Source organism: Mercenaria mercenaria, chromosome 9, assembly GCF_021730395.1.
Source record: "Mercenaria mercenaria strain notata chromosome 9, MADL_Memer_1, whole genome shotgun sequence".
Lineage (NCBI taxonomy): Eukaryota > Metazoa > Mollusca > Bivalvia > Venerida > Veneridae > Mercenaria > Mercenaria mercenaria.
Genome location: NC_069369.1, coordinates 48,531,044 through 48,543,678, shown reverse-complemented (window position 1 = coordinate 48,543,678; position 12,635 = coordinate 48,531,044). Strand labels below are relative to the sequence as shown.

The window sequence follows — 12,635 nt, the reverse complement described above, 5'->3', positions numbered from 1 at the left end:
TAATTGGGTGGAAGCAGATCGTTTTGTGGGTTCGAATCCTCACGAGGGTTGTTTTTTTTTTCAGATTTTTGTTTTGTTTTTCCTATTCGTTTTCATTTTCGCTTCCGTATTTTCGTTTCTTTCTTTGATGGTTTGTTGTCGAGCGCGCTTGCGGTGAGCTCGATATAGTCGCCGCACCAATTTCGGTGTATGTGCGTGTGTAAGAAGCAGGTCCTAGGTCCAAGGTCAAGGTCGCACTTAGAGGTCAAAGGTGCTGGTGGGCTCGACATTCTGCCCGTGGGCTTACTTGTATTTCTATATATGTCTTGATATAACACACTAATATGTTCATTATTTGCATGGCTTAGTGCATGCATTTAATCAATATCATCTTTGTTATGTAATAAACTATTCTATTCTACCATATCGCCTTTAGATACCTCTCTTCGTATTGTCACAGAGCTCATGAAGGAATCTTAATTTTTATGCAAAATTGAAATAAAAATTAAAAAAAAAATAATAAATGTGGATGCTAAGTTTCGAACCCACACGGCAAAAGATCTGTTGTACATGGACTGTATGCTTTACCACTGAGCTAATTCGTAACTGCTACAAAACCTGGAAATATTTAGATTGTAACGTGTTAGGAAAATGTTGAATTCCCTATGTTCCATTTTTATCTATTTATAGTCATGTTTGTAAATATCAAGTTATCGTTGGGGCATAGTATATAAATTGATGACTGTTATTATTATTATTTCAGACTGTTTTTGTTCTAACCAGAAGTCACAGGCACGGTGCTGTACATTCCAGTACACTATGGAGGTATGGTAAATATATTCACCTCTTAACTTTATCTAGGTTTGAAGAACACAACAGCAAAATGACTCAATATTTTCAAAAGAAAATTATCAGTAATCAAAATTTAAACCATTAACGTAAAAATTCCAAATTCCGGTAGATTTATCTCATGTAATTATTAAGAAGCAACTAATAAAGAAGTGTTAAGCCTATCTTTAACACAAATCAAATAAATGCTACTATAACAGCATCGTTCAAGGATTTATCAGATGTTGAGAAATAAATGCCTGCGGCCCAAGATATATGAGCCATGCCATGAGAAAACCAACATAGTGGCTTTGCGACCAACATGGATTCAGACCAGCCTGCGCATCCCCGCAGTCTGGTCAGGATCCATGCTGTTCGCTAACAGTTTCTCCAATTCCAATAGGCTTTAAAAGCGAACAGCATGGAGCCTGACCAGACTGCGCGGATGCGCAGGCTGGTCTAGATCCATGCTGGTCGCAAACCCACTATGTTGGTTTTCTCATGGCACGGCTCATATTCTTCACTTGCCAAGATTGATTCAATGTTATGACAGGATAAGATTTAGATTCGTATTTTTTGCAGTGATGATGTAACATTTCATCATCACAGTTATTTTTTTAGCGCTGCCTATGAACAAACTTCATAAGGTGTTTTGATGTATGAAGAAATCAAGGTTATATAACATCTTCTTATTATTATAATGGCTGACAGTCAACTGCCAAACTATTTATGGCCATGTATTAGGGGGCTGTTAGTCTGTGTTTGTTCACAGGAAATAACTCCTGAGGCTGTTCAAATTTTGTATAATTATGTCCCTTTTCTTCTCAAAACACTGGATAATCAGAGATTCGGATGAAGTCAGAATATTATAATAGAATTATTTTTTCTAAAAAAAAAGATCTAGTCGGTAGCCAGACTAGGAGGGCTGTTGGGGGTGGGAGAGGTGTGAATTGAGCTTTTAGTCTAGTCAGTAACTGTGGGATAAAAAAAAACTGCCTTATATTAAAGCAGAGAATATTCCTATAAAAATGTATGACATTAATGTAAATGAAAAAATGCAGATTAAGAACAAAAAAGAAAAAAGAAAAATGGTGGAGTCTGGACATTAAAACTTTAATTTTAAAGAAAGATCATTTTTAACCAAAATCTGGAGGTCAGTGCCTTTAAAGACATTGGCATAATAGCAAACGGAGATCTAGACTGTTTTTGCTTATGTATCATTGTGAATAAAATGCTAACATCTGGAAACGTAATTGTCAGATGTTTTCCTCATTGGCATTGTTGCTGTGTTAATACTGACATTTATCTGCGATTTTGTATTACATCATCATAAAACAGAAAGAAAAAAATGTCTTTGAAGACATAATGTCAATGAAAATGTGTTCAGTAAATCATTTTATGATGCAAGCAAATATAAAGCTTGTCATGCAGCACTGTATTTAGGTTTCTGTTTTTTTCTGAATCAGATTTTAATACGCTTTGGTAATTGCGTTTCAAAAAGGTTTACAATTTTGTTGGTAAACATTGTAATTAAAACAAGATCCTATCATAAAGTTGCATATTTATAATTTAGTTTTGTTTTATTTCTAAATTTTTCTATCTTGCAAGGAATCATCATGCTTTAAATTAAAATATTCCCTTGTGTCATTAAATATTCACGATTAATGCTTATATAAATTCACAAGATTAACTCTGAAACAGATTTAAGACGCAGTTCCATGTGTTTATGCAATTCAGTAATTAAGGCACGTAATAGAATAGAATTTATTATATATAATAAGTCTTTTAAATTTAAGTACATTTTGACCCTGGCATTCTTAAGGTCCCATTAGGTTAGTCTGGACATTTGAACAATAGAAATATGAACAAATACAATCGAACAAACTATTTGGGTTTGACTCTTTGAAGATTAAAGAAAGATTATTTTGTATACAGTCATACAAAATATATAAAAGCAGGTCGTTTGTTTTAATTTATAAGGTTAAATTTGACAAAATTATGTGATTTAAAAGTTCTTTTTTATTGATATGTTTTAGTATATTACATATAACAATGTCATAATGTATATAAAATACACCACAAATTCCCTGAATCTTGGTATTGCAACTAAGTGAATGCTGGATGCTATTCAAGATACAATTTAAGCGTTTTTGTAAATTTCTTTCATTAAATCAAACATAAGAACAGACATATAAAGGAGCTGCTAAGGATACAATTCATGAGAACACACTAAAAGTATAATTCTCATGAATATTAAAAAGCTTTTATTACTTGAACAAATTTAAATCAAGGAAGCCAACTTGATGTGATTGACAGATTAACGAATTGTTAAATATTCAACCTCTGTACAGGATGCAGCAATTAGGCTGAAGAATTATGTCGAACATAATTATGTTGATTTAGATTATGTTAATTGTTATTAACATTTCAATATTCTCCAAATGTCAAATGACTTTGGTTATTTGCCCTAGCCCTCAATTTGCTGATCTGTATTATTTAAGTGCCAAAAGGCCACAACAAAATAAATGGTTGGCTAATGATACATTAGTAATAATTTTAAAAAGTTCTGTTTTATTATGTGTTCTCCAGCCTATTGTCAGACATTCTTTTCTATCCTCTTGAAATATTTTCACGTAATAAGCTTGCATACTCAATAAAATGAAGTTTGTTTGCTTTATTACATTCAGAAACATATAGAATGCAACTTTCAGTCATGTCAGTTAAAGGTCATGGTTATATATTGAGATCATTGCGCGGTCTGGATCCATGCTGGTCGCAAATGCACTATGTTGGTTTTCTCATGGTGTGGCTCAACTAATCATTATTAACTGTATCATTGCCAATCCCGACCATCTGTCTACATGAATTTCATCATTTATACTAATCTAAAGGAACTTACTATTTGTGATAACAATACATAAACAAACAATCATATATACAATCAGGGTGGGTTTTTTTTTTTTGCCGTCATAACAATATGCAGCATATGTTACGTATTGAACTGTATTAAGATGTCAGGTGCAAAATAGCTGTTGAAAATGCCAGTCGTGTTGATCCAAGAAAACATGCAAATACGGCTGTGACATTCTACAGTCCTACGCACTATTATAGAGTGTGCCATTCTCCGCATTTAATATTGCTGCAGCAAAATGCAAAACATGAAATATATGCAGTCAATAAGTGCAGTGAAATAATAACAAAGTTGTGAATATTAAATGAAGTCAGCTAGATTTAGATCATATTATGAATTTTTAAAATAATTATGTACACATATTGAAAACATCAAGACATGTAGGTGTCAACAGAAAATGAGCCGCACCATGAGAAAACCAACATAGTGCATTTGTGACCAGCATGGATCCAGACCAGCCTATGCATTCGCGCAGTCTGGTCAGGATCTATGCTGTTCACTAACGGTTTCTCTAATTGCAGATAGGCTTTGAAAGCGAACAGCATGGATCCTGACCAGACTGGGCATCGCAGGCTGGTCTGGATCCATACTGGTCGCAAATGCACTATGTTGGTTTTCTCATAGTGCAGCTCAAATATTTTTTAATTAAGTTTATTTTTGTAAAAAGTTAATGGTTGATGAATTTGTCAAATTACTATGTGCACATGACTGTTGTTACCAATGACAGACATTTCTATATTTAATTTTTATTTTAATTTTATTTAATTCTTAATTCATAGCCAGACATTCATGATTTAATTAGATATACTATAGACTGTTGCAACTGCAAAACCCACTTAGCTCAATAGGGAGAGCGCAGATCCCGGGGTCGTGAGTTCTATCCCAGTGCGGGGCGTATGTTCTTTGTGACAATTTGAAAAAAAGACATTGTGTCTGACACCATTCGTCCTCTGCCTCATGTGGGGAAGTTGGGAACAGGTTTGTACTGGTACGCAATCCAGGAACCCTGGTTATCACTGAAAACAGCGTTAAACCCAAAACAAACATAACATACATTTTTATATCTATGGTATTAAAATTTTAAGAAATTAAATATATAAAATAATCTCCTTTTCTAATAGAATTTCATCACTTTTGTAGAGTTTGAAGAGTACCCAGCTAACCTTTTGTAAGCAGGATGCTAGCTAAATAATTTGAGAAGTCACATTATAATAATTTGATTTTATAGGAATGTTATAAATGCGTTACTATATAACTGCGTAAAAGGTGCACTATTTTGAAGCTGCAGGCAGCATATGATATTTTTACTTTTCTTAAGACGAAAAATGCTGTGGGTGGATTTCTATATGGAAAATTAAATGATAAGATCAGAAGTTGATGTAAGTACATTGAGGTTACCAAGGTTTAAAAATTAATGCTAATTGAAATACCAAAATAGTGTCTTTATCAATAATTGATGTAATAAACATTGTTGTTTTGATAATACTGCTTACCAGATAATTTTAAAACTATCAAAGATGTGGGTTTTTTTTTTCACAGATAAAGAGAAAAATAATTTGCTGTTGCTGTAAAATCAGTAATATTTGTGGGAGCCATATTTTTTTATAGTGGATTTTGAGGTTGTATAAATTTTTGAAATTAAATCATAAGGAACAAGATAACCTTTCTACAGTCTATTATTTTTTAATATTGAGAATCCTACAGTAAAATAAATTTACCAGAACTTTTTACTGTCATTTACTTGTATTTCAGGTCGGTTGATAGACTAGCCACTAGACTGATAATAGAGATTTTGTCACAAAATTTCAGACTTTTGAGATTTTTCTTTTATTAGCTCACCTGTCACATAGTGACAGGGTGAGCTTTTGTGATCACCCTTCGTCCCTCGTCCATCCGTTCACAATTTACTTGTGAACACGATAGAGACCACATTTTATATTTGATTTTTATCAAATTGCACACAACTTGTATGGGCATGATATCTCGGTTCCTTTCGAAAACTGGCCAGATCCCATCATGGATTCCAGAGTTATGTCCCCTTAAAGGGTCAAAATTTACCATTTTTGGCTTGTGAACATGATAAGAGACCACATTTTGAAATCAGCTTTAATAAAACTTTAACACAACTTGCATTGGCATAATGTCTCGGATCCTTTCGAAGACTGGCCAGATCCCTTCATGGGTTGCAGAGTTATGGCCCCTTAAAGGACCAATATTTGCTATTTTGGGCTTGTGAACACAATAGAGACCACATTTTGTAATCAACTTTAATCAAACTTGCACACAACTTGTATTGGTATAATATCTCGGTTCCTTTTGAAAACTGGCCAGATCCCATCATGGGTTACAGAGTTATGGCCCCTTATAAGGCTAAAATTGGCTATTTTTGGCTTGTGAACATGATAGAGACAACATTTTGCAATCAGCTACAATCAAACTTGCACAAAACTTGTACTGGCATAGTATCTCTGCCAGATCCCATCTTGGGTTCCAGAGTTATGGCCCCTTAAGGGGCTAAAATTTGCGATTTTGCTTTTTGCCTTTTGCAGTCATATAGAGACTTCATTTACGGTTTGATTTGATACAAACTTGCAAAATATCTTCAACATCAAAACATCTTGGATTCCATGATGAATCTGTTGATCCAATCATAGGTTCTGGAGTTACGGCCCCTGATTGACCCCTAAAAGAGCCAAAATTTGGTAATTTTTACCTTGTGAACATGATAGAAGTGACATTTTATGTTTGTTTTTAATCATGCTTACACACAACTTAAGTTACAATAAGATCTCAGTTCCTTACGAAAACCTGGCTAGATTCCATTATAAGTTCTAGAGTTACTGCCACTGAATGCGGGAAAATTTTCTATTTTGGCCCTTTCAGCCATATAGAGGTTTCATTTATGCTTTGATTTTAGAATGATTATCATGATGATCTCTAGGCCTGGATCCAAACTGGGTCATGTTGGGTCAAAAACTAGGTCATCAGGTCAAATCAAAGGAAAAACTTGTTAACAACTTAGAGGCCGCATTTATGACCCTATCTTCTTGAAACTTGGTCAGAATGTTTATCTTGATGATATCTAGGCCAGGTTTGAAACTGGGTCATATGGGATCAGAAAGTATGTCATAAGGTCAAATCAAAGGAAAAGCATGTTAACATTCTTCAGGCCACATTTATGATCCTATCTTCATGAAACTTGGTCAAAATGTTTATCTTGATGATTCCTAGGCCAATTTTGAAACTTGGTCATATGAGGTCAAAAACAAGGTCACCCAGTCAAATCAAAGGAAAAGCTTGCTTACACTCTTGTTCTTTTGAAGTGCATGAAACTTGGTCAGAATGTTTGTCTTCATAAAATTTGGTCAGAATGTTTGTTCTCATGAATTCTTGGGTAATTTTCAAATCTGGGTCATGATGGGTCAAAAACTAGGTCACTAGGTCAAATCATAGGAAAACCTTGTAAACACTCTAGAGGCCACTTTTTTTCTTCAGTCTTCCCAAACTTTTGTCAGAATGTTTGTTTTCATGAAATTTTGGACAAGTTCATGGGTGATGTGGGGGAAAAAATAGGTAACTAGGTCAAATCAAAGAAAACACTTGTTTAAACTCAAAAGGCCAGGTTTTTTGGTCCAATCTTAATAAAAATTGGTCAGAATATTTGTCTCCATGAAATCACATGGTAAAACATGTTTCCACTGTTAAGGTGTGTTACACAGGTGAGCGACCTAGGGCCATTTTGGCCCTCTTGTTTTATGTATTAGTGACAAATGCAAGTCTATTTTTAGAGCTTTTGTCAGAGATCTGATTCTGATATTTGATCTAGGATATAGACTGGCTATATTCACAGCTTCACAAAAAATATATTATAGTCTAGGAGCTAGCCTAGTCTGTTGACTATATATATGGAGAAGCCTGCAGTCAGATACATGTACCAGAACGTTTTACAGTCAGTTACCTATATTTCAGGTCATTTGACTATTGAGAGTCCAAAAGTTAAATTGATTTACTACAATTTTATACAACTATTTACCAGGGTACATGTATTTCAAGTTGGTTGGCAATTGGAGAATCCTTCGAAAAAAATAGATTTACCAAATATTTTTACTGTTATTTACATTTCAGGTCCATTGACTATGGAGAATCCTACAGTAAGATAAATTTACCACAACTGTTTACAGTCAGTTACATGTATTCATCACTTGCAGACAAATCAAAGGTATTCATAAATATCTATATATATTTTAGTATGTAACAGTGAAATCTTAAATTTTTAAGTATCTCTCTGTTTTCACAGAAATGCTACTGTGTTTGTTATAAATACCCTTACATGTCTCACAGGTTGGCTATATAATTACAAAATATTCAACCATCTGAACCAATTCCGATTTTGTTTGTTTGTTTGTTTTGGGTTTAACGCCGTTTTTCAACAGTATTTCAGTCATGTAATAGCAGGCAGTTAACCTAACCAGTGTTCCTGGAATCTGTACCAGTACAAACCTGTTCTCCGCAAGTAACTGCCAACTTCCCCACATGAATCAGAGGTGGAGGACTAATGATTTCAGACACAATGTCGTTTATCAAATAGTCGCGGAGAACATACGCCCAGCCCAAGGATCGAACTCGCGACCCCGCGATCTGTAGACTGACGCTCTACCTACTGAGCTAAGCGGGCGGGTCCAGTTAGCAAACTTTGAGCCTAGTGAAAGTGCATGATTTTATAGTAAAGTGACACTGCATATTTAGATGTTACATCATGTACTCCATTTGTAATTCCATGTACTTGTAACCCACAAAATGCCAAAGGAATAAAAAAAAACAGTGTTGTTAGATGTTCGGAATGAGTTTGGAATGTTCAGAGAATGTGCAAATATAAGAGGTAAAAAAGTGATTCCCATGTGGATAATTTCTTACAGGACACTCTGTATACCACATAACACAAGATTTTTAGTTGATACCATTTTGGTTATGAAATTCTTACAAAATATCAACATTTGGTCCAGTAATACCCTACTTTTGACATAACTTTACTTCAAAGGCACAAGGTGTCCAGGCAGGTGCACACAGTTTGGCCATTCATTCAACACTGGCACTCAGGGAAATTGTTAAACATACATAATTACAGCTTACCTATGTTTTGTTCAGTGGAGATACCGGTAACTCCTAAAGCTGTTCAAATGTTGCATAATTACATCCCTTTATTTCCCAGAACAGATAATCGGAGCCTAGAAACATGAAGCCAGAATATATTAGAGAAATTATGTAAAAAAATTGAAAAGATTGTCTAGTTAGTATAGCCAGACTAAATTTTAGCACATCTATTTAAAGTGTAAAAACAGCTAGATTATCAATAAATCATCTGATGGCTCTGTCTTAAATCTTTAAGCTGTAATAAACTACAGCTGTCTGAACATTTATTAAAATACCACATTAAACACTTTTTTCTCCTAAAATAAAAAAAAGATGCAAGTATTATCAGGAGATGGTTGCAAGCAGGAAAGCTTCCGGCCATGGAAAATTTTCCTGTAATACAAAAATGTTACATCATAGATGAGAAAATTATATGCAAGTGGAAAATTACCAAATGAAGAGTCTGCATACAAATATTTATGTCTGTTGGAACTACTTTAATTACATTCTATATATTATGAGGTCTTTTCTACTTGTAGAGGCCTATCTGAAGAAAAAAATACTGTCTTCCAGTCTAATATAATTACATGAGTTAAAAAGAGGTATTCTGTAAATCTTAAAGTGTTTTGTTCAACAGATGTGGGAGTACATTCACCATATTAAATGTAACTGTAAAATCATAGATACTTGATTTTCATGGCTGCCCCTGCGAAATAATCTGGAATAGTTCTAGAACTATACTAACATTGTTCTAGAATAAGTGCTCTAGAACAGTACTAGAACAACACTCATTAGTTCTAGAACATTTAAAGAACAGTTCTATTACGTTAAATGAGACAAATCTGTCCCTGGAATGTTCTAGAACTGTTCTGTTACTTTTTTTAATCAGTTGTTCTAGAACAGTTCTGAAACATTTCAGGGACAGATGTTCTAGAACTGTTCTGACCATTTGTTCTAGAACAGTTCTACAATGTTAAATGGGACAGATCTTCCCTGAAATGTTCCAGAACTGTTCTAGAAGAACTGATAAAAATGAAACAGAACAGTTCTAGAACATTCCAGGGACAGATTTGTCTCATTTAATGTAATAGAACTGTTCTTTAAATGTTCTAGAACTAATGAGCTTTGTTCTAGAGCACTTATTCTAGAACAATGTTAGTATAGTTCTAGAACTATTCCAGATTATTTCGCAAGGCACTGACATGTTGAGTAAAACAGTAAACTAGAGTGGGATTGGGAGCATAATAAGTAAACAATTGCTGAATAAAATTAAACAATGTATAATTTACTTTAATCACAAGATTGAAATTCAGATGTATGTACTAGCTTTGCTTCAGGGTCGTGAAAACTTGTGACATTTTAAAAGGACTTTATTTTTTTTAAATGAATGATTTATGACAACACCATAATTACTTATTTGATTTTCAGTATACTCATGTTCATTTTAAACAATTCCTAACTGTAGTATGATAGTTATTTCCTTCTTATTTGCTGCATAAACTTCTCAAAAGTTGCTGAATCACATGTGCAAAAAATTTCCCAGCATGCAACAAAATAATGGAAACTGATCATGTGACATTATGAGTTTAATGTTCATGAACATTAATGAAAAGTTCATGAAGTTATTCATTTATTCCATATTACTCGACATAAAATAAGAACATGTACCATTCTTTGTCTTTGATTTATCTCATTGTTATACTGTTAAATGTTTTAAGATCATATAACACATTATGACGAACAAATGACTTAAAATACTTGATTTCTAAATTAATATATTCTACATCTGCTAAGGTAAATGCATCAACAGATCTGAGAAAACATTGAAAAGTTAAGTTGGCATGTTTTTGGCCACTCTATCTTCAAGCGAGAGGAGACCAGGCGCAAGCATGAGACAACACGCGATGCGATGACCCCTAAAAACCGCAGACGGCACCCAGCACACGGACCACACCCGAATGTATGACAGCAGACCTCAGCTCACCACGGCTCGGCACCAAAACGATGCCACGAAGCAAGTCAAGAGCTGCTACCAAACACTCAGTGCTAGAAAGCTGTCTGATATATGTCTGTGCTAAAACAAGAACGACAATATTGGCATTATTGTCCACGAAAACGGCACGCGTTAAATATTCATGAGACAGCCCAATTCTTCAGCTGGTAAAACTAAAATACGGACTGACCGGGCCTACCACACAAAACACCAACTGATGCACCCCAGATACACTTCACCTTGCAAGAAGCAACGCAACATAGGCACCACACAACATTATAGTGAAGCATTACAGACAACGAATGCAACCAGGGCCTCACCAGTACCATTGTGATGCATTACAGACACTTCATATCGCAAGAAACAACGCAACATAGGCATTACCAACACTATAGTGAAGCACTACGGACAACGGAATGCAGCTTGGGCCTCACCAGTACCATAGTGATACATTACAGACACAACCTAGGTTTCGCCAATACTGTAATTATTCACTATAGAAGCTTCACTACGCAAAAAAAGCAAAGCAACCTAGGCATCACCAGAACCTATAGTGGTGCACTACAACCACTTCACAAGCAAGCAACGCAACGCAATGCAATCTAGGACTCACCAGTACTATAAGGACGAAATCCTAGTGACCCGAAGCAACTTCAGGTCAACCAACCTTAAATAGCAAGGTGCATCTTTTGCAATGAACAACCTTTGGTGCACTGTTTAAGACAATAATGCCCTTGTGATAGGCCCGATAAAGGCAAACATAGTTTCACCAAACTGAGCGGACCGTGTCCATAACTGACAGATGACAACGCTGATTACACTGAACTGTTCCGAATAAAATTCATGACACCAAACGCATAGATATATCTCTAGTTCGGCATCAACCGTATAAATCGCCACAAAACAAACACCAAACCGGTTATTGTTTAGCAATCTAATTAACTTGATATCTCGCCTGATCCCCTCAATTCAACATTATTTGAACGACAGTCCTAACATTTAAGGTATAATTACCAATTCATAAAAATTACATAACACAGAAATAACTGCCAGTGAGCCTTATCTTTTATCTAGAAGCTAAGATATAAATGAAAATACCTAAGCTAAAGTAATATACAAGTTCATGTAATTTCTTTTCCTATATATTCTTTTACAGAAAATGTCTTAAACATTAATTTAATTCCCGATATCCTAAAAAAGCACACAGTTCCAGTTAAAAACATTCTGACGAATGCTGTTATTTATCAACACAATACACCTGAATTCCATAAATCGGGAACTATCCTAAAGTTAATTTCCAGGAAGTATCTACGGTACTTTGAAGTTCCTTCGACTTGACTTCTACCACAGAACATTCATTCGTAACTTCTTTGAGTATGATTATAATTGGGATATCGGAGACTTCACAGTGTACGTTGCACTAACAGCTCACTGACATCTTCAATAAATGCCATATAAGAAATCGGTACCCTGAAAGTATAATACAAAACGCAGCAAATCTGACTCAAATTTCTCCAAAATGTCAGGTCTTTCACCAAAAACTAAGTTAACCATAAAAAATTACTGCATTAGCAACTTTAGGGGTGTGGCGGGAGGGTAAGTTTATCTTTACTGAACGACATGTAGAAGAACAGTAGATTCTGTCAGTCAGTGTATAATAACGGTCTATTCGCCCTTTCAGACGCAATGTGAGAAATCTGCACGGGCTTTTTGCTTTTATATCGAACAACTGGCTGTGTTCTCGGCTCGCTGAACATGCACATCAGTGCTGTATTGATAAAACGAGAACCAGTT

The 12,635-nt window shown here is 34.8% G+C and overlaps 1 protein-coding gene across 2 annotated transcripts in view; it reads left to right on the top strand.

Moving 5' to 3' along the window:
- The window catches only part of LOC123547066 (VPS10 domain-containing receptor SorCS1-like), a 47,352-nt gene that overhangs the window by 5,608 nt on the left and 29,109 nt on the right, over positions 1–12,635 (top strand). The window contains exons 2-3 of one of the 2 annotated variants that reach the window (XM_045333835.2): positions 743–804; positions 7,844–7,937. In XM_045333835.2, the coding sequence (XP_045189770.2) occupies positions 743–804; positions 7,844–7,937 (156 nt within the window). Of the gene's footprint in view, positions 1–742; positions 810–7,843; positions 7,938–12,635 lie in introns of both variants that reach the window. The other variant, XM_045333838.2, reaches the window with a different exon arrangement.